This window comes from Electrophorus electricus, chromosome 2, assembly GCF_041902795.1.
Source record: "Electrophorus electricus isolate QZ-2024a chromosome 2, ASM4190279v1, whole genome shotgun sequence".
Classification (NCBI taxonomy): Eukaryota; Metazoa; Chordata; class Actinopteri; order Gymnotiformes; family Gymnotidae; genus Electrophorus; species Electrophorus electricus.
This window is the reverse complement of record NC_137498.1, coordinates 36,374,900-36,397,592: the sequence shown is the minus strand read 5'-3', so window position 1 is coordinate 36,397,592 and position 22,693 is coordinate 36,374,900. Positions and strand designations below refer to the sequence as shown.

General features: G+C 42.7%; 1 protein-coding gene and 1 long non-coding RNA gene across 3 annotated transcripts in view; one reads left to right on the top strand and one right to left on the bottom strand.

Annotated features, from left to right (window-relative positions):
• Positions 1-370: 370 nt before the first annotated feature.
• The window catches only part of gabbr2 (gamma-aminobutyric acid (GABA) B receptor, 2), a 143,405-nt gene continuing 121,082 nt past the window's right edge, over positions 371-22,693 (bottom strand). Inside the window, exons 14-19 of one of the 2 annotated variants that reach the window (XM_035528864.2) lie at positions 12,277-12,387; positions 7,497-7,721; positions 6,952-7,134; positions 6,700-6,829; positions 6,226-6,343; positions 371-4,105 (exon numbers count right to left, since the gene is read on the bottom strand). In XM_035528864.2, the coding sequence (XP_035384757.1) occupies positions 3,943-4,105; positions 6,226-6,343; positions 6,700-6,829; positions 6,952-7,134; positions 7,497-7,721; positions 12,277-12,387 (930 nt within the window). In that variant the 3' untranslated portion in view covers positions 371-3,942. The remainder of the gene's footprint in view (positions 4,106-6,225; positions 6,344-6,699; positions 6,830-6,951; positions 7,135-7,496; positions 7,722-12,276; positions 12,388-22,693) is intronic. The other variant, XM_035528865.2, reaches the window with a different exon arrangement.
• LOC118241801 (uncharacterized) lies at positions 19,163-20,496 on the top strand. Its single transcript, XR_004776363.2, has 3 exons — positions 19,163-19,240; positions 19,745-20,000; positions 20,397-20,496. It is a non-coding gene; the product is annotated as an uncharacterized LOC118241801 (long non-coding RNA).

Sequence of the window (22,693 nt, the reverse complement as noted above, 5' to 3'; positions counted from 1 at the left end):
CAGTCTGTAAAACCAGCTGTTGATGACATTGATTTTGCTTTCATTTTCCTGTTCAGGGTGACAAGAATATCTGTCCAGACAGCGTGTTCTAGCTAATTATTGCAGCTTTCTTTAATGTTATGTTGTGCATTTGTTAGAATTTAGTAAGAATCATTTGGAAAATAATTTTTTTACTATATGTGCATAGAATAGTATGTATGGAAGTGACAAAAATGTAGATTAGAACAGAATTTATAAACATATTCCAGCCTCTTCCACTAATTATAATGTTATATATAATTTATTATAATCAATCATACCATTTGTTAATGCATCATCTTTCATTCATCACCACTGATGCAAAATATTGTGATCATTACTCTGGGTTAACGTTGCTTTCTGCAACTCTGTGGCTTACAGGTAGGTATATGTAAATGAAACAAGCCTCTGTTTAATTTGATTTAGATGAGAATGCTTGATTCTAATTAGATGCATTCTAAGACTATAGGAACAGTCTACACTTAATCATATTTGCACCAACTAATAATAACCATGGCTAATTCAAAATAGTGAGGTGTAATTGGTGACAAATATAGAGAAAGGATCATTTAATATTAAATCTTCCTTGATATTTATCTTCAGTTACAAAGAAAAAAATATTTTATCCGCTACAAAATATATGCTTGAAACCCTTCAGCATTTCCTGTATTATTAGGATGAACAGATTCTCAAGTTAAGGGCATTTCTCCTTAATGCCAGTACTTCTCTCAGCTGCAGTTAACGTTCAGGTTTGGAGGAATACGGCTAGGTTAGCCTAGCAGGGGATGTATATTTGCCTTCTGCTGTGCTATAGGCCTAAAGTAAAAATGTGTATATGGTGCTGAAAGCAAAACATTCTTAGCACAGTACACTTCATCATAAATAGATCCAAAGGTTTACCCTACAAAAATTTTGAGGATGACTCAGGAAATCATCACGTGAATATCAGTGAGCTCTTTTATGACATCTGTTTCAGTGAACTTTCAGACTTGTTTAGAGAAGGGAAAATTGAAAGTTCGGATAAGAGGAGAATTAAGCAGTCCAGGTAGCACAATTTGTGCTCTTCTAAAAGCCAGTGATTAACCATGCTTGTGCTGAAAACCCATAAAAGGGTTGACAGGCTTTGCTGTTAGAACAAAATCCTCCTGACGTTCTGTCAGCCTTCCTAGCACTGGCCAGTATACACAAAGCAACCAGCTCTGGAATGCTAATCTAGAATCTGATTTCTCCTCTTATTCTCCCGGTAATTATAAAAACAGATTCTGGGCAGATTGCTGAGATGATATAGATAACTCCAGGCATGGTGTTCCTATTTTTGTGGGCATGTTGTAGGTGTACAGTACTATTGTGGGTACACTGCAAAACAGGCTTGAAACTGCCCAAACTACCACTCTTAAATCTTTTCCATCTTACAAGCATGTGGCATGTCAAATGATGAACAAGGAAAAGTATAGTTGGTACTTTCACTGCTTATTTTTGGTAACTTCACATGAGACTTCATTTCATGCCTCCTTGGAACAATGAACGAATCTAAACAATGATCTTGGCAATACTTTCAAATGTTACATAAGGATATATAAAAATTAAACTCTGTGGACAACAAAGTGTTCTGTAGATCATGGCTACCATACTGAGACGTGGCATTATGGAGTTTTTGCTTCGCTCTCTGTGTTTAAAGGTATTTTTCACTGTAATTTGTTTTGGACTATTAGCATATGGTCTGCTTGGATATTAACTTGCACTAAATAGAAGAAAGCTGAAAAAACCCAAAAAAACTTACAGCTAATGTTTCTACTTCTTTTTGACTTTGTAACACCAAAGGTAGTATGCCAAAGCTGTGAAAGAAACCCATGATGCACGTTCCTTTATCAGACAGTTACAGGTGTATTTCTTGATCAGCACAAATTTTCCAAAGTCCTTCAGGCTCCAAGTACATGACCACAGTCACAGCATTCAACGAAGTGGACAAAATGGAAACCCAACACACCAATGGGGCGATATCTGCAAAAAGGAAATGGTCTCCATAGGGATGGTACTTATCTTATTCCAATGTTTTGCTTTTTGAATACAATTCCTTGAATTGTCTTGATATAGGAAAACAAAAAATAGTATGACAACAGCTATATGCCTATTCTCCATATTTCTGTGTGACATTTGTGCAAAATTCACAGCACAGAGTTACATTTCTATAGCAACGATGAGGTATGCTCACTGTTGCTAAGTGCCAGGTGACATATTTCCCAGTGCCACTTAGGGATGGGAACGAAAGCCCTCCTGGGTGGCAAGCCTATCATTTAGTCCTCAGTGTGAGCGAACGACGTGCAGCTGACAGCACACTCTCTAGCCAAACCCCTTTTGGCTTAAGCTACAACAAGATTTGCAAGATGTTTACTGTGAGCAAAACTTGAGACAGGAAAAAACAAACAAACAAAAACTGCACTGAAGGGCAAAAGTGATCTTTCACTCAGTTGACAAGTTTAATCTATTGAAAGTAGATTCATTATTATTAGTAGGTCCATTATAATGCTGCAAATCTCTATCTGCTCTAAGTTTCCAAAATGTAATGTATTTCATCTTCCAACCAGTTTGGACCACCCAGTTTAACCAGTGAGCTTTCTGCAAAGACACATTTTTAGGGGTGTTTTGTGTTTTTTTGCTTTAAATAAACACTATCAAACCTCTTACCGTGTCTTGTGTTTGGAGCAGCTGGGTGTATATGGCAGAAATTACTTTCCATGCCAATGTCCATTCAGAGCCAAAGGCCATCTCTCAGGCCTCAGAGGAATGATCTATCCAACCAACACTTGGTTTTGACCACAGTTTCAATAAGAAAAGGCCCACAAGCTAAAATGGAAGACTCGCCGTCTGGACAGCCCCTGCTGTTGTCTGACCATAAGGCTTGTGCACTTCCATGTTTGCTCCTGTGAGTGTGTGAGCTCACACACAGTTTGATAGAGGCTCACTCAGCTGGTCTAAGGCTATTGTGAGGTCTCACTTCTTGTATTTAGTGTCCTTGCCTCTATCAACCATAGCTGTTTTAGTGTAGCAATTTATTAACCATTTGTTCAGATGGGGTTGGTATGATTTTCAGTGTAATTGTATGAGGAGAATCTATATGGAGCAAATCTAGCATTGTGATAAATCAGCAATGGATTGCTCTTGAGGCAAAATAACTCACTTCTGGTGCCATGTGACATTTGCTTGTTAGCAGAAATTACAGTTGACTAAATTTCCAAACCATGAGTGTCCTCTTACACAGCGCCTTTACCATTATAGCAACTTATAGTGTCTTTTCTAAAGTTTTTAGAGGATATTTTCTGGAATCCCCAACCTTATCCAAACCCTACAACCCACATAATTCATTTCACAGCATATTCAGAGCTTGCTTTGAAATGGGGCATGGTATTTACATGACTGCTAGCATGAGGATCAGGATGAGGTCCAGGTCAGGCCTGGATTTTTGCTTTCATGAAGATTAGCAGGTACTGTAGTCTGACAATTTGACAGGCCGACAGTAGGTCCACACATTTAACAAAAACAAAGGAAATTTTGAGAAAGACCCTTTGAAGCAGATAAGGCTACAGCACAGCCAGCATCCTCTGGTGCTTCTCTCTGCTGTCTACACATTTGGGATGAGAGAGGGAGTAATTGAGTTGGGTAGGCAGGGTTCTTGGTGGGCACTGTGGGTGTGTGAGGATATCCATTTCCCCCACCTCACAGCCAGAGGATCCGATCCGCTCTTATTTAGACGTAGATGGGCAGTGTGGTGGGGGGGTGAGGGTGGGGTTGTTGGTGGGGTCATGGATGTATGACGAGTAGGACCACCCCCAAGGTCACTCACACACTTCCGTTAATTGCTGATGTGGCTCAGTCTGTTGGAAAAAATGGAGACCTCTTCCTCAGAGTGCGGGACCGGTTTAGGACTCACAGGCCAGAGACCATGACCCTGTAGGAGGGGGGCATGTGTCTGTGGCGGGGGCTGGAGGCTGGACTACTGTTGGGGCTGCAGCTGGCATCCACCCCTCCTATGGAGGGTAAATAGGCATGGTGCAGAATAGGCAGCTGCAAAGAGAGTCTGCGCTGTATGCTGTGGACACAGAGCACACAGACATCACCAGTGAAGCATAGGATGGTTGGTGACATCACAACGTACAGCTCTAGACACCTCAGAAACACAGGCAATTGATAATGACATAGATAAATAGTCTGACAAATAGTCTGACTTAATATTCCAGTTCTAATAATGCATTTGCAGTCTGAGCAGTGTCTGACTGTCTGGGTTGAGAACATCCAATTGTTAAAAATGCAAGAAAAAATTATATAGCCTTTATGTTGCAATATAGTTAAATAATAATAAAAAAAAAAAACATTGTCTTTTCTACACAGGATCATAATAAAAAATGTTGATTATATTTATACAAATGCGAACCTGTCATTGTGCATGAGGGTGCTAATTCACAGTTTTTAAACTCCAGTATGCAGTATTGCTCCAGCTGTACAATACATAGCTAACTGTGTTCTTAGGTAAGTTTAGGTAAGGCCTGTAAGTGGGCATAGCCTTCTCCTGCCCTCCCCGGAACCCTGCAGCCTCCCTGGTCTCCACATCCCCTGACATAAAGCAGGTTTCGTACTTCAGCCCAGTGCCAGGCCTTACCCTGGACCCCAAAAGAGTGACATGCTTTCAAATCAATTACATATTCTACATGCCAGTTGCATAAACGAAAAGAGACACACAAATACACACACTTCTTCCAGCAGACTTTGAGACAGGCATTTCTGTAAGAAATGCGATTGAATTAGGTGTTGATGTTGAGACTGTTCTCTGGAGATTTGGTCAGGTTGAATGGCACTGCTCATCTTTATGCATGTGCAATCACTTCACTGAATTATAATGAAAACTAGGCGAAATATAAAGAAAGTAGGCCAAATTTCCTCTTGTAGGACAATATTTCATCCATCATTATTTAATAGCATTCTACTTTAAAGAGGCTTTTAGTATTTTGTTTTTTAGGTTTTTCTGAAAAGCCTATTGTTCATACAGACTTGTATAACTCACTGTTGAGTTAGTGCCTATGCACCACAACAGAAGGGCATCTGTTTGTAATTGGTCTCTTGCTCAATTGGTTACTGCTCAATTTTTGTTCTTGCTCTGGTCAGCAGGGACAGTGCTAAAGCTTGGAGAGGTGAACTCTTACTGCTGTTTTCCTCCCTTTTGTGTCCAACATTCACTGCCCACTGGATTGTATGATCTTGGGTCTTTATCATTAGGAAACCATTATACATTTGAAGGAATTAGTTAATATACATTTATATTATTCATATTAATAAGTTCATATTAGAGAATATTTAGTGAATTGTGAATTCACTTATGATTCTTTGAAGGTTGTATTCCATACATCATTTCACAATAGTTGATACTGTGCTTTGCACAGACAAGAATGGAGATGATGTTCTGCATATTCATTTTGGTCTTTACTGCAGTAAAGTTAAAATCCTGTATTTGAATCTGAAATTTGCCTACTCTGGATTACTTTTGGGTAGTATGTGGAAGGATGACAATGTGATTGTGACTTGGAGCCTGCCACAGAGAATACAACCCAGACTTATTTACCGACTCAGATCACCTAGTTTTTTTTTAAATCTAAAGTCCCCAAAGTAACAGAGTCCCCCAAATTCATCAACTAAGTGAGGTTCTAGTTTTAACGTACTATAAAATACAAACATAGCTAAAGTTTCGATGCCTTAAAATAGGTTGTAGATAATCTTGCTTGTTTAGGATACAGCAACATATAGAGCACCAAAAGATCTCTTTCTAACAAGGAGCCATGAGAAGAGCGGCCATGTGAGTATGAGGGAGTGTATGTGGCATGATGATGAAAAGGTGAGCACTCTGTGAGCTCCCTCCCCCGTGAGCAAGCAAGCATGGGCACTGGGAATAGCTATGAGTATTCCTCTCCTGCTCTCCTGTCTATTTTAAGGCTGCACTGCCTCCATTGCCTGTTGTACATCACAGCTTATGTAAGCTCTTGGTATCCTTTCTCTCTCTGTCTCTCTGTCTCACTCTCTCACTCTCAGGGTTAATCTCAGAATAAAGGCCTTTTGTCCCCCTCTAATCATATGAAAAAAACATGCCAAATAAACTTATTATTTTGGAGTGTAACCATGAGTGAATGAAGCCTGAGTGAATGAAGACACCAAGCAACTCACTGTTCTGGTGAGTTGATGTCCTCTTGTGGGCCTCTGTTTATTCGAGATGGATCCACAGACCCCCACTGCGCTTGGGGCTTCTGCTCCAGATGATTCTTCAGAAGAGATTTCTCACCGTCTACAGCAAAACAATCAAGTACAGCTTGTTTGTTGAAGGACAACTTCAAATATTATCCCAAAGCTTTTCACTTACTTATGTTAAGTCATTTCCCCTTTATAAATCCATGTAAAGGTAGTTTCAGGGGGAAAAATGGACAGAATAAGCCAGAGACTGAAACTTTGGTAACTGAGAGGCTTATGGTATTGGAAGTGTGTTATTTGTATCGCACCTGTCAACACAAGCTTTGTCTTCTCTCACACCAAGAGAAGAAATGCATGTCTAACAATGGCATCAGTCACCATCTGATCAATTGATCTGTGACAGACAGATGAGTAATGCGGCACATTATATCAGCCCCCCTCCCCCTCCCCCACCTTTACTGTCTGTAAAGTTGCGTATGCTCAGGATGTTGTTGACATCCTGGTAGTGGTTCTGCTTGATATAGGGAGTCTTCTCTGGAGTGTCCTGGAGTTGCATGGTCACCTCCTCTAACTCCTTATCCAACTAGAACACAAAAAGCATTCTACATCACGAGCATTAACAGCAGAATTTCAGCAGCAGGCCAGAGGCCCACATGCTCAGTGGCAGATGAACACGTGCCACATGTGTGAGCACGTGTAGTCTACCTCTGTGATCCTCATCCTCAGGCGATGGTTGTCCGCCTGCAGGCCATCCAGGCGGGAGGTGTTGGCCTGGTTTACACTGGTGACTGACGTAGATGTTTTAGAATCTTCCTTCTTCTGGTTCTGGGTGAATTTTAGTCGTCGGTTCTGGGTGGCTGCATCTGGGTTTGTCCTCATTGTGATTAGCTGAGAGTAAAGATATACTTGACATTTTAGGTAAAGAACTAAGCACTGAATTATATATCAGAGTACATTAAAGCCTATCAGAAGCTACTCACAAATCAGCCATCCTACTCAACTCAGCATACTACATAAAAAGCCAAATATATATATACATAAACTTACATAAAACAATCTCTACCCCTTTGTGTAACATGTTATCTGTGCCTTGACTTTTTATAAATTCAGTATTGAGGCTTTTAAGGATCAAATGTTTTTTCTGTCTGGCCCAGTCAATGACTTGGAGGTTTCTTAAATGTAAGGTTTCTAAAATGGTGGAATGAGCTGATTTCTGCTGTTCTTGCTTACTGCATGGGTCAGCTCCTCACCTTTGGTACGAATACTAGGCAGAGCGTGATGGTGCTGCAGAAGATAATGACCAGAGCCACGATGCAGAACTGCACATTGGGCTGATCACGTGTCAGGAACGACACGGCTGCGCCGATGATGCACATGATGCCCACGTTGTACACACTCATGCCGATGTACTTGCTGTCATTCAGGGCTGGGATGCTGACGTTCCTCGTCTCCCAGGCCAGGAAACATCCAAACAACTGTACATATGTGGAGCAGAATGGCAGAGCTTAAGTGGCCATCTGGGACCTGAACAGAACAAGCCTTTTTGGATGGTATGTTTGCTTTGATCAGCTCAGTAGACATTGCTTTGACAAGTCCGATGAGGTCAAGGGGCAGATTCTGTCAAATCGAGAGTGCCCTGCATCGAGTGCTATGGACATGTAATTCTGGAGTTAAATATACAATTACATAGGCTCCTAAAACATAGATAGATGAAGATGTCACTACAGATGTGACCAAATGTGAACGCTGACAATTCAGTCCATTTAACATGCCATATTGAACAGCTAGGTTCTTTTTTTCTTTTTAGACTCAACAACAAACCAAAGTCCAGCAGCAAATAATGGTTCTATATGTTTAGAAACATGCAACAAATCTGAAAACCTCTCACTATATCAGTAGTAAAGGGAATAAAATGTGTGTGACATTGACACAGGAGTGAGAGGTGAGTGATGGAGACCAAAACAGGCCAAACAAGCTAGGCTTCCTAGATATGGAAATGAGTTAGGCACCAGAGAAGAGCCATGCTCTGTAGTCGCAGAAGTGAGCTAGGCTCCATAGTTGTGTAAGTCAGTTAGGCACCAGAGACATCAGAATGAACTAGGTTCCATAGTTGTGGAAGTGAGCCAGGCTCCGTAGTCATGGAAGCGATCTAGGCTCCGCAGTCATGGAAGTGAGTTAGTCACCAGAGATGTAGAAGTGACATGAGCTATAGTCCGAAACAGGCTAAATGCTAAGTGTTTAGAAACATGCAACAAATCTGAAAACCTCTCACTATATCAGTAGTAAAGGGAGTAAAATGTGTGTGACATTGACACAGGAGTGAGAGGTGAGTGATGGAGACCAAAACAGGCCAAAGAAGCTAGGCGTCCTAGACATGGAAATGAGTTAGGCACCAGAGAAGAGCCATGCTCTGTAGTCGCAGAAGTGAGCTAGGCTCCATAGTTGTGTAAGTCATTTAGGCACCAGAGACATCAGAATGAACTAGGTTCCATAGTTGTGGAAGTGAGCCAGGCTCCGTAGTCATGGAAGCGATCTAGGCTCCGCAGTCATGGAAGTGAGTTAGTCACCAGAGATGTAGAAGTGACATGAGCTATAGTCCGAAACAGGCTAAATGCTAAGTGTTTAGAAACATGCAACAAATCTGAAAACCTCTCACTATATCAGTAGTAAAGGGAGTAAAATGTGTGTGACATTGACACAGGAGTGAGAGGTGAGTGATGGAGACCAAAACAGGCCAAACAAGCTAGGCTTCCTAGACATGGAAATGAGTTAGGCACCAGAGAAGAGCCATGCTCTGTAGTCGCAGAAGTGAGCTAGGCTCCATAGTTGTGTAAGTCAGTTAGGCACCAGAGACATCAGAATGAACTAGGTTCCATAGTTGTGGAAGTGAGCCAGGCTCCGTAGTCATGGAAGCGATCTAGGCTCCGCAGTCATGGAAGTGAGTTAGTCACCAGAGATGTAGAAGTGACATGAGCTATAGTCCGAAACAGGCTAAATGCTAAGTGTTTAGAAACATGCAACAAATCTGAAAACCTCTCACTATATCAGTAGTAAAGGGAATAAAATGTGTGTGACATTGACACAGGAGTGAGAGGTGAGTGATGGAGACCAAAACAGGCCAAACAAGCTAGGCTTCCTAGACATGGAAATGAGTTAGGCACCAGAGAAGAGCCATGCTCTGTAGTCGCAGAAGTGAGCTAGGCTCCATAGTTGTGTAAGTCAGTTAGGCACCAGAGACATCAGAATGAACTAGGTTCCATAGTTGTGGAAGTGAGCCAGGCTCCGTAGTCATGGAAGCGATCTAGGCTCCGCAGTCATGGAAGTGAATTAGTCACCAGAGATGTAGAAGTGACATGAACTATAGTCCGAAACAGGCTAAATGCTAAGTGTTTAGAAACATGCAACAAATCTGAAAACCTCTCACTATATCAGTAGTAAAGGGAGTAAAATGTGTGTGACATTGACACAGGAGTGAGAGGTGAGTGATGGAGACCAAAACAGGCCAAACAAGCTAGGCTTCCTAGACATGGAAATGAGTTAGGCACCAGAGAAGAGCCATGCTCTGTAGTCGCAGAAGTGAGCTAGGCTCCATAGTTGTGTAAGTCAGTTAGGCACCAGAGACATCAGAATGAACTAGGTTCCATAGTTGTGGAAGTGAGCCAGGCTCCGTAGTCATGGAAGCGATCTAGGCTCCGCAGTCATGGAAGTGAGTTAGTCACCAGAGATGTAGAAGTGACATGAGCTATAGTCCGAAACAGGCTAAATGCTAAGTGTTTAGAAACATGCAACAAATCTGAAAACCTCTCACTATATCAGTAGTAAAGGGAGTAAAATGTGTGTGACATTGACACAGGAGTGAGAGGTGAGTGATGGAGACCAAAACAGGCCAAAGAAGCTAGGCGTCCTAGACATGGAAATGAGTTAGGCACCAGAGAAGAGCCATGCTCTGTAGTCGCAGAAGTGAGCTAGGCTCCATAGTTGTGTAAGTCATTTAGGCACCAGAGACATCAGAATGAACTAGGTTCCATAGTTGTGGAAGTGAGCCAGGCTCCGTAGTCATGGAAGCGATCTAGGCTCCGCAGTCATGGAAGTGAGTTAGTCACCAGAGATGTAGAAGTGACATGAGCTTTAGTCCGAAACAGGCTAAATGCTAAGTGCTCGAGGATGGCACCTGTGGGGTATAAATAGGGAGAAAGGAGATTGGGAACACGTGAAGGTGATAATCAATAAACTGGTGATTGGGTGCAGGGAAGTGATTGTGAAGCGTGACTGGTGCTGGTGTGAGTGGATTACTGGCAGGGTGCTGACCAGGTGCAACAATATGGCTCTTAGGTCCTATTTCACTTTAAATTCTCAAATAGAATCTAATACATATTATCATTTTTTTAACATTGTAGTAGATTCAAGTAGAATCTACTCAAACATGGGATAAAGTTACTTTATCCCCACTGAAACCCCAGAGATCCCTGTGTCTCAGCAGTGAAGCACAACCAGGCCTTGAGACACAGCATGGCCATTCAACGTAAGACCTTCTGCTGTCTACACATGAACTGATATGTATCTGCTGTGTATCTGATGTGTATCTCATTTGTATCTAGTGTGTATTTGAGGTATATGCGATGTGTATCTGGAGTTCTGCCACAGGCTTCAGACAGTATTGTGAATCAGACTAAAGATCTTAGGATATCTGAAATACTTAACAGTGTCCTAAAAGATAGCTAGTAATTCCTGTCCAAACTTTCTGTATGAAACCTATAATTAATACACCCATGAAGAGAGCTCTGGGAAACAGGACAATGCCATACAATATATGCTTTCTGATAAACTAAAACTAAGTTAGAACTAAGTGCATTTAAAGACAGACCCCACCTTTGTCTTTTGTCTCTCTCGCTCTCTCTGTATTCTCTTTCTGGCTCTCTGTCTCTGTCTCTCTCTCTTTCTCATTTTCTCATTCCATAAGTGGATGTCAACACTGAATTATTTACTGACCATGCTGTCTAAGTTGGATGTTTCCAAATGTACAAAGGTAAGATCAGGTCAAATTATCAGTTATGCCACATCTGTATTTCCCCACTACAGTAAAGTAATGGAGAGAGATAGAAGGACTACATGAGGCTGTTTTTTGTGTGTGTGTGTGTGTGTGTGTGTGTGTGTATGTGTATTGGTGAGGAAGAATGGAAATCACAGAACATTCCCACACACAAGCAGGGAATGTCTGACGGAACAATGTGAGTTTGTGTGGCTCTCTGCTGAGCTCCACTGCAACCGTGAAGAGTAGGGTAGACACACAGCACCCTTAGAGCATGAAGAATCAAAGGAAGATTAATTTCCACAGGCCACAGTGCCAGGCAAAGGACAGCTTTTATTCAGCAGAATCCTACCACTTCTGCCTCCAAAATAATGGCCGTCGCTTTGGCCAATTAAATGCTTACCTTTTTTCCTGGAGCAACTTGTGGTTGCATGATGGAAAGGTTAATTAAAAGAGTGCCCTTGCAGAACAGCAAACCTGTTCATTATAGAATTAAGTAAAACAGTTTTGTATATATAAATTTAAGTGTAGGTTTGATTTAGGTTCTGTGCAAAAACAATCTCTAAAGCAGACAGCAAATTTCCAAAAGCAACCCTAGTTTACAAAGCTATATCGTTTGTCTCCAAAAATGTGTATACATCTTGTACCACCAAAAGTCCTTCACATGACCTTCAAAAGCAAATACTCGTATCAGCCAATACCTCACTAAGGTAGAATAAGGTCAAATTGTTAAACATCGCCTATAGTCCATCATATTCACTGGGATTACTTTGTGAATGCATGAGTGTTTTCAAAATCTAGATTAGGTTTGAACAGTTTAAGGGATCAAGAAAAACAATGGGTAACCTTTTAGAATGGAGATAACCCCTTCCCAGCACAACACAGTCTGACATCAGTGTTGCTAGATAAAGGCTGGGGAAATGGTCACATTTGGAAATATTGCTGCCTGAGCAAGCAGATGGCAGGCTTGCTTCTAGAATGTTCTTACTTAACACACTTACCATAAGGAGACCTTTGTAGGCATACACAATGCCCAGCCAAATGGTCATGTGTGTGTTCTCACAATGCTCCAGAAATGGCCGGATAGCAATGTCCCGCCCTTGAGGGTCTGCCTGTGGTGACACACCAGGGAAAAAGGCATGTAGTCATGAAAATAACACTCCCAACAATTACCATCACAAACAACAACAGTCGCATGATATGGGTATTGCAAAAAACAAGAGTGAACATGTGTAGTTTCTGTCACACCATGAGTGTCAATATCTTAAATAATTTAAAAAAAAATGTAACATTGAAAAATCATGAACCCCAAGCTCCCCACAAATCTTCCTCCCTTTTAAGACATTCAAACATGCATTAAGGTGTATTAATTGTGGTCCATTATGCTCATGGTATTCATGGCCGCACATCACATTCTTTCATTATGCCTTTTGCTCAGACCTCTCCCCTCCCAAGCCAGTGTCAGTCACAGGTGAGCGGCAGTATCTAGAAGTGCCCCAGGCAGCTTGGAACACTATGGAAATGGGTCACGTGACTCCTGGCAGGACACCGCTTGCTGAGATTTCCGAAAAACCATGTTGATAAGCCAATTACCTCCACTAGACATCAGAGAAGTAATGCTGATAAACAATGCAACTTTATGGTTGGCAATTGATTGTTTGACATATTTACAGGTGAGTAATGCAAATTCAGTGGGGCTGAAGGAGCAGGTAAAGAAGAACTGGTGTGATATGTGAAGCAGGACTTGTGTGTTGTAGGTTAAATAGGGCTGGTGTGATATGTGAAGCAAGGCTGGAGGGGCAGCAATAGCCGAGCTGGTGTTGTAGGTGAAGCAGGGTTGGTGTGGTAGGGAAAGTGGGGCTGGTAGGTGAAGCAGGACTAGTGTGTTATGTGAAGCAGGATTTGTGTGGTAGGCAAAGCAGAGCTGGTGTGGTAGGTGAAGCAAGGCTGGAGGGGCAGCAATAGCCGAGCTGGTGTTGTAGGTGAAGCAGGGTTGGTGTGGTAGGGAAAGTGGGGCTGGTAGGTGAAGCAGGACTAGTGTGTTATGTGAAGCAGGATTTGTGTGGTAGGCAAAGCAGAGCTGGTGTGGTAGGTGAAGCAGGGTTGGTGTGGTAGGTGAAGTGGGGCTGGAGGGGCAGGTAGAGCAGGGTTGGTGTGGTGAAGGAAGGAGAGGGCAGCTTAACTGGGTTTTCCTTCTGTGCACTGGGTCTAAAAGTAGCCAGGCTCCAACCCACTTTTCAGCTGTCCCACTTTGGAAAACCTTCAGGATGCAGGACCTTCATGGGTGCAGGCGCACTGAGTGGCAAACTGTGGCACCCATCAGCTCTGCCACTTCCTGCCGCTTCAGGCATGGTGTGCTGAGGGCAACCTTTCATTTGCCCCCTGTCTGAGCACATCTATGTGACAGAAGGCTTGCATTCCAGTTAAGAAGTTGACTTTAGAAAGTGGCCGAGAGAGTGAAGTAGGGCAGTCAACATAAGAAGTACTATTTATACATGAGGCAGCTCCTGAAAAACGTGTGAATAGTGGGGAGGTGAAGTTCCATTAAAAGGATAAGACCTAGATATCAAACTCAGTGGACAGTCAAAAAGATGTGTTCAGGTGTAAAAATAAGACTATGATGTGGACTTGAATGCTTCCCAAGGTCTGGGCACAAAAAGCTTAGAAGAAATACTTGGTGTCAAGCATCAAATGCGATGTGTTAAAATTTGCTATAGAGCAAGAGTGCAACAATGCAATAGTAGTACTACTGCTTCTATTACACACAGGTAAGGGACAATAAGATAAAAACAAAATTGAGATGTTACACACATTTGGACTTGTTATGCAACTCAACAATCATGCACATCAGTGTATGTCATCAAGGGACTAAAAGCAGACAGTGACTCCAAGCTCTTGAACGTACACATATGAAGTAACTGTGAATGTCAAACATTCCCCTTCCCCAACCCCTCCAAAATCATACTCTTCTAACAAAACAAGGCCCTAACTTTCATCATGTCAGGTCTCTGCTTTAGATGGCCAAACCATGTGAGGTTGCCAGGCAACTGTCAACGGACCAAGCTGCACTGTTCATTGGTCGCTGCTCTCATTTCTCAGCGCATTAGGCCTCTAATGTAATTGTTCGTCAGAGACTGCAAAGGGCATACAACTGACAGGGTGTCTGCAGAAAGACGCAGACATGGGGACATGGGCTTCTAGGTGCAAACAGAGAGAGAGAGAGAGAGAGAGAGAGAGAAAGAGACATACAAAGGGAGAGGAATAGAGAAAGAAGGCTTTGCATGTTTTCTTTTGAGAGTTGGAGCAGTAGAAAGAACAGACTGATGGAGGCTTAGCAGAAGAAATGTAGTGCATCTTCACTGCCAACAGACAGCATCATTTAAAAAGACAGAGATGGAGGGAGATGGAAATAGAGAGAATGGGAGAGAGGGGGAACATGAAAAACAGAATACAGGAGAGGAGAAAGACTGACTGGGAAAGTGGAGGGGAGAGAGGGAGAGAGAGAAATGAAGAGAGGGATAGAGGAAGTAAAACAGAGGAAGAGAAGAAGAGAGAGGGGAAGAGAGAGAACATGAGAGAAAAAGAGAGAGAGAGGAAGACATTGCAGTGCATTTAAGAGAACATAGTATGGCCCTCCAAGACATCTGTGGCTCCTCAGGGATACCCATGTTGACATTTTAACAACACACAAATCCCAGTGAGCATATGCCAATAAGAAAATTAATTAAAATGGCTTCTAATCCCAATATGACAACTCATTTATGCACCATATTGTTGAACTGTGGCTTTAAATATGTCCAAAGCAGGTGAGTTCATTCATATCAGCACTCAGCTGTTTAGGTGAATGGAGGGAGGCAGGACATTCAGCTGTGGTGTACATAAAAACAGACGTGCTTGTCAACCCCTATTATACAGCCACCGTCCAAAACCACCTAAATGAAATTCGACATGGTCCCTCTGGACCTTCCACAGCATAGTTGAGAGGGGTCCAGCCTAAGAGAAAGGCCCCCTGACGGGGCTCCAAATGAGGTCCACCTGCTCCAACCACCAGCAGCCTGTAGGTCTGCCTACTGTGGGGAGACGAGTCAATATGGAGCACCTTCCCCCTCCTTCTCCCTCTCCTCCTCCTCCTCCTCCTCCTCCTCCTCACTGCAGCTCATTTTGGGTCGACTGCTTGAAACTCCACTTCAAACGCAGGCACTTCAAAGTAGCCTTGCCGCAGTGCTCACTGCAGCTCCCGGGAGCTGCCAGCAGTGATTTATTAGGAGCTAAATGCATCATTAAACCAAGCATCTAACCCTGAACATCACGCACATTTAAATACGCAAATGGCAAGCAAGCCACCCAACGTTTTTGAGCACGCCCTTTGTCATGGGGGCGCTTGTTATGGGAACGCTGAAAAGTGCCTTTTTACCGCTGCCATTCTTTAATCTAGTGCTCTGTCATAAGCCAGGTTTAATCAGAACTCCCATCTGGTGTCTCTCTCTGTGAAGCTCAAGCACAGATGCCAGGAGTATCCTCACTAGCGTAATTATCTACCCTGCACCTCTCATGGATGCACTCACTCACTCACTCACTCACTCACACACACACACACACACACACACACACACACACACGCACGCACGCACGCACGCATGCACGCACGCACACACACGCACGCACACACACGCGCGCGTGCACGCACACAGGCGCACGCACACACACACACACACGCACACACGCACACGCACGCGCGCGTGCACGCACACAGGTGCACGCACACACACACACACGCACACACACACACACGCACACACAAACATACATACATACACATAAACATACATGTGACCACAGATAATTTCTACAATTTGCATCTATGAACAGATATTTAAATACAGATAAATATTGCACTGCCTGCGGATTCCAATGTTGTTTTACAGCTTACACAACAATATTCATATTTACCAGGCCTTTTACACATTGTCCATTTTGCACTTGCCCAAGTTGTACAGCTTGTTTTTGTTTTGTTTTGTTTGTTTTGTTTTTGCTGAACAAACAAGATTTTTTTTGCTAGTAGCCTGATCATACATCCTTGCTGAGTCAAGGACATACAGAGGTTTTGTACTGCAAAGCCCTCTACTCCGACACCTCGTTAGAAGCACTGCCCCTCCTTCCCCTGTTCGCCTCTGCGCACTGGACAGACACATCAAGCTGTGAGGATTGAAGCGGAGCTACTCTCACACACATGTGTGTACACACAGCTGTGGACTACAAACACAGCATGAATCCTCAGAGAGGTACCTTTATACTAAAGCAGAGCTTAGCATTAGCATTAAAAAATATTGGATTTAGGAATATAGCAACTGAAAAGTTAATGTAAAGATCGATACCTGCTGCAATTTCTTAATGGAATTGCTAATTAATATTAAATGAGAGACTGTTGTGTTGTGAAGTTATTACCTCTGCATTGTGAATTGACCAGTGGGCTACACTGCGTCAGGCACTGAGCGTGAACTGTTCTCTGATAGCAGTTAAGCCTTTCACTGTGTGTTTGCACAGCTGTTCTGCAGCACCATTCTGATGTCATATTTTACTGCTCCCATGGTTTACCAAGCCACTGTTGATACAGCAGGTACATGCTCTCTCCTAGCACAGAAATTAGCCTCATGTAAACATTAATTGAACAGGATTTTCTCTGGTAAAGCAATGAGAGAGTGTGGTATCTTTGGACAATGTTAATTTGGTTTGCGATACTAAATGTTCCAAGCCATATTATTATCAAATATCCTGATTACATGCCAAGGCTTATATCGTGACTTGCCCAAATCTGTAGCGTTTAATGCTAAATGAAGTGTAGTTTATCATACAGACTAATGCAGCCTAATGTAGGGATAAGATGGCCTTAAAGGTTTGATGAAAGCATTTTTGAAGTGCACTTTCTGCTACTGAAAAGGAATTTTGTGCTGAGATGAAGGATAAGTAAAATGTTGTCTTTACGTCAGAGGGACAGTTTAGTCAGAAATCCAACCCCCACCCTCCTCTGGGGGGATGGTCTGAATATTGGAGACCCTAGCCAACATGAAGCCAGCACCATATGTAGCTGCTGAAGCATCTGTTTTCTGCTCAGATATGGAGAGCAGAGGAGGCCTATTGATCACCACTCACAGACAAGGCCAGTATGATGGAGGCTGAATGGAAACTGCGTCAGAATTTTCATTGCAGCTGGAATACCCAAATCCTGATGCAATATATTTTGAATGACTTTCTCCCAGGGAGATAGAATATGCTGCATAAATCACATATGCACATAGCCTACAGCCCAGCCAGCCCACACACCACCTTTATTCATGGCTCAGTGCTGTCTCGTTAGAAAGACTGACAAGGCCCCCACAACACTCACACATAAAGAGGGAACAGGCCCAGTGTCAAATCTGCTCTGTGCCTTGGCTGCGCTGACATGTCCAGTCCTGTCCACAGGTGACCACCGCACTGCGAGGTGATGGGACTCCTCTCTGGCTCCAGCAGCAGCCCTGGGGCTGCGACAGGAGCAGTTACTCTGCACTGGGGCTTAATGGTGTAGACACAGCAGGATTCTGAATGAGCTTCCTGATGTATTGCAGGAGTATGTAGTGTAGATAACATGTACAAATACTGTAGGCTTGGAAGGCTTGTGGGTAAGCTGAAATAAGGCACATAAATCTTAATTAAATTAAATTAAAATAAACAGCTGTATGACAGAAAACTGTGTGTGCTTGCTCTGTGTGCTTCCAAGACTAAATAATGCTCTGCAACATAATCTTTCTTTTTCCATTCCCATCTTTACATCAAACTTCTAATCATTAATAGCAGTCATAATTAAGACATCAATACTTGAGCCAAACTGACAGAAGAAGAAAAAAGCCCTTCTACTCATCAAACAGAAGAAGAGAATGTGTCCTAATCTGAAATACTTCAAATGGCTAATTGGAGTTGTGTGAGGCTTTGGTACCAGAGAAATCCACTTTCTAACCTCAGGGGTCTGCTAGAGTCACGGCTAAGAAGAACTGCAGTGTAACAACAGAAGGGACATCTATGATCCGAAAGGGCTTAACAGACTTAGAGAATGATCAAAGCCTGAACAAAACAGCCCTTAACGGGAAATCCATAGGAGTTTTTTAAACTGCACTAGCTGAAACAGTAAAACAACCAATGCTGGTCAATGCTACAAAATAGCCCAGATGCCACAGTGAAGGAAGGTAGATATTGCCATTCCATGCACTATGCTTCTGGAGGACCATGTAATTCCCAATCATATGCGCTTAAATAAAAGCCTATGTCTGGATGCCCAGTGCAGGAGCACTGTCATATGTCACGTCCTAAATACTTAAAGCCTCCATGACACACATTGTTGCACAGTTTGGGGGGGTGGGTTTCTGCCCATACACCACTGAGATGGGAGTGCCAAGCCTTATGATGTCTGAGTGCGCCATATGCTCTCCCTCTCTGGCTCTTTCTCCCTGACCTGACAAGCAAGCCCATGAGGGCCTTGACAGAAGCGAAACCTTCACCTGCTTTTGCTGCTTGTCGGTCAAGATAAGCATCAAAAAGCGGCAAGTGTGCTTTTTGTTTTCCAGTGGACAGAATTTTTGCTTTGCTGTGACTGCCATTAGAGTCCGCGTCATAAATCGTGCACACAGCTGTGATCACAGCAGCACTCCAGTCTGAGGGGAGCCGACAGAACCGGATTCAGCGGCAGGCCTCGGTTGCAAGCATGGCTGGAGAGGGCGAGCATTTAGCTTGTGGCCGAGCACATTTGGAAATGTATTAAGATAAGAGTGGAGGGCTTTCATTCCTGTGCACAGCACAGATATGCTCCTCCCATAGGCTCTCTGTGTGTGGCTGTATCATGCCAACAATCTGTCTCTTTAGCGGAGTAGGAGCAGAGAAGTGCGTTTGGAAGACCTGTCTCATTGCCACATCGATGGATTACACGAGCAGTTGGTATCAGTAAATCCCTTGGACACAACTACACTGTTATAGAAAAGACTATAAATTTGCAGTGGGATTTTAGAATGCTAATTCTAAATATTTGTGCCATGCTGTGGGTATAAACATTTCTTAATTCATTTATACAGATACTTGTCCTACAATCAAAAACATGGACTGTGTAAGCGAGAAGAAGAAAGAGTACCATAAAAAGACAGAGGAGGAGACTGAAAATGGACTTAATGATTAACACTATGGAACTCTATTAATTCGTTTCCATAGCTACAAGGGAATGGCTCAGTCCTCACTCTTGGAACAATTTGCTCTAGAATGATAACTGGGCTTTTAACTGCACAATCAACCTGTGAAACAATTGCACAGTCATGTTTTGTTCACTGAACATCAGTATTCAACTAGATGTTTTATTTACAGTTTCATTTGGTTCATATTCTGCTTTTAATAATCTCAATCACAGGGGCAATGCCTCCATAGGTTTGTGCACGTATGTGTGTTTGGCAGTGTGGCACTGGGGGGCACTGACGCCTGGCTAGAAGCACTCTGCGCTGGATCTGTCTGTCTGAGGATGGGCTGTGTGTCAGGGCTGCAGTGGAGAGAATGGACAAGGAAAGAGGAGAGAGGAGAGAGGAGAGAGGAGGGTTCAGAGCCAGCTGGCTGGCCAGCTGCCCGGGAGGCAGGCTGTCTTGCTGTCAGATGGTCAGAGCTGCTCTGCTATCGGATCTCAGCTGCGCAGTCTGGAAACAGAGACGGTCACCAGGTGGGTGCCACGTGCCTTCCTCACAGTCATGCCAGAAGGGGGCACCAGAGAGGTGGCACGGCTTGTAGTGGCACAGCAAAAAGACGCACCATTTCTGTGCCGCAACACTCCAAATGCTACATTATACCAAAGAGGTCTATACAGAAAACATACTGCAAAGCTGGTGCCACATCAATGCACTGCCCTCTGAGTCATACCAAGTCTCATTAGATCCAAAAGTTCATTTTCTGGCTAAATTGGTATTGTGTTGGTTATCTGATGGTGTCTCTTTCTTCGACACTCCAATTCATCACCCCGTCTCAAGTGCCATAACAGTGGCAGTACACCTGCAGCCTGTCACATTGATCCAGTCCTGTAGTTCAGGCTAACCGAACGACACGTTTCGTTTTCTCTCAGAAACAAGACTTATGAGGATAATGAAGAGCTGCAGTGCGAGCTATCTGGCTTAGGAACACCGCAGTACTGCCAGTACTATCGACCCACACTTGCAAGTGTGTTGATATACCAATATAGCAATAAATTGTGAAATTAGATTCTGAAATATTTTGTCCCTTATATGATAATGAATCATGATGTCACTAAGGCTAATCTTTTCATTTTTGAAATATAACTACTACTTATTTTTAGGCATTGCACCTCTCAGTATCTCTCAATTTTTTTTGACAAGTGTTTACCTATATATAGTACAGCTCAGTAATTCAGAGACACAGTAACACACTATTTAGGTGAAAAAGTGAATATTTTGAGATATGTTTTTTTTAGCTGTGATATCTCATTGCATGACAATCATACCATGAAAATATTTCTTCCACATCCTATGGTCCAATACCCCAGCCTCGGTAATATGTAAATCTTTATGCATAAGTGACTGGATGTTTATATAATGGTAGTTATAATATATGAGCAATAGAGTATCATGCAATTACATGCAAAACATGAAATTACTTAATGTTTTTGATTTAGCAGCAGACTCTATAAACACATGGCCAGCCATAATGCACCCACAAGACACCATTAGGCTATACACAGTATAACACATATACTTTGTAACACACAAACGGAAATGCTGTGTAAGGCAATGGCTTAGCACAGGATCACAGGACAAAACACTGGCCTTCATTTTTTCAATGTTTTGAATTGCCAGAAATGCCAAAGGTAGGACAGAAAGCATGACAGGAAGGCAGATGATAATCCTATCTGATCTGGAACCATGGAGGAAAGCAACTCATGCCAGGGTATGAATGTATTATTGTTGGCTTGTTGCTGGGCCAAGCCAGCTCCTCTGGCTGATGGGACAGTTTGAGGAAGGCCAGCTGTCTGCATGATTATACAAGCGTGATGAAGAGGTGTGTTTAGGCTGTTAGGAAAAAAAAAGATTTGCAGAGGATCTCTTATTTAGAAGTTCTTGCACAGTGATGCTATGAATAAAGCTCTGAGCAGAGGCTGCTCTATTCATTAGAATCATCCTCTCCTAAACGGAGCTTGTTTCAGCATTGGAGCAAAAACACTGCTACTATTATGAACTACTGGCAGTAACTGTGATGAAAAGAAAACTGTCCAGTTGTGAATGACCTTCAGGTGGTCTTAGAGAGTGCCACTGCACCATTTCCTTCTATTTAGTAGCTTTCTCCTCTTTTAGGGGATCAAGAAGTGAAGCCACCAGCTCTTACTCACGGGGCTGATACACACCATTGAACCCCACCTGCTCCACACCAGTCCCCACCCTGTCGGACAAGGTTGGGGAGTGGCATGGAGCAGGTGGGGTTCAATGAATAGGTTCAATTGGTTCAATCTGCTGGTGGGGTTTGCAGGGTGGGAAGTGATATACTTCCCACCCTGCAAACCCCACCAGCAGATGGTCAGCAGATGAATGAGACTTGCTATTTATTAGTTTTTATTAATTAAAAAAAACAAATAAACACACACACACACAAATATATACACATATATATAAAAAACTGCAGTTGGTCCACAGTCCTGATAGGCAAAACTAAAGATTTATCATTACAGATAATGTAACAGAATTATCAGAGAATTATTTATAAATACAATTATAATTGCTATAATTATATAATGCTATAATAAATAATAAAATAATAAAATTAAAACTGATATTAAATAAATCACAGACAGTAAATATCATTTAGTGAGTACTTCATTTATACTTTAGAAGACACACTTAACAGAAAATTTGATTATGGTGATTAATGCCATATAGTCCAACCTCCAGCATCTTGTGTTGCCTGAGTAATAATAGTATATTAATTGGTTCTGGCTTCAGAGAGCCTTTGAAGCCCTTTGATGTGACCCAGGACTGGAGCTGTAGAGCTGAGCATGTGTGGGCTAACAGGGCACATACCTCTCTGATGTGTCTATTTAATGGTGACATACACACACACACACACACACACACACACACACACACACACAGAATCTGCTATCATATTATTACACTATGTTGGCAATTCATAGCATAACCTCACAAACTAAGCCAGGTCCCATGAGAACGTAAGAAAAAACTGGAAGTGTTTCTCTGCATTCTGCATGAATGAACTGGTCAAGTCAGAAAGGATTGTTAGGAGTGCCACAGCAACTAATGACTGCGCTACACAAGAAGGAATGTCACGCTGGAACCCTCAACCTAATCTCTCTCTCTCTATCTGTCTCACACACACACACATGCACACACACAT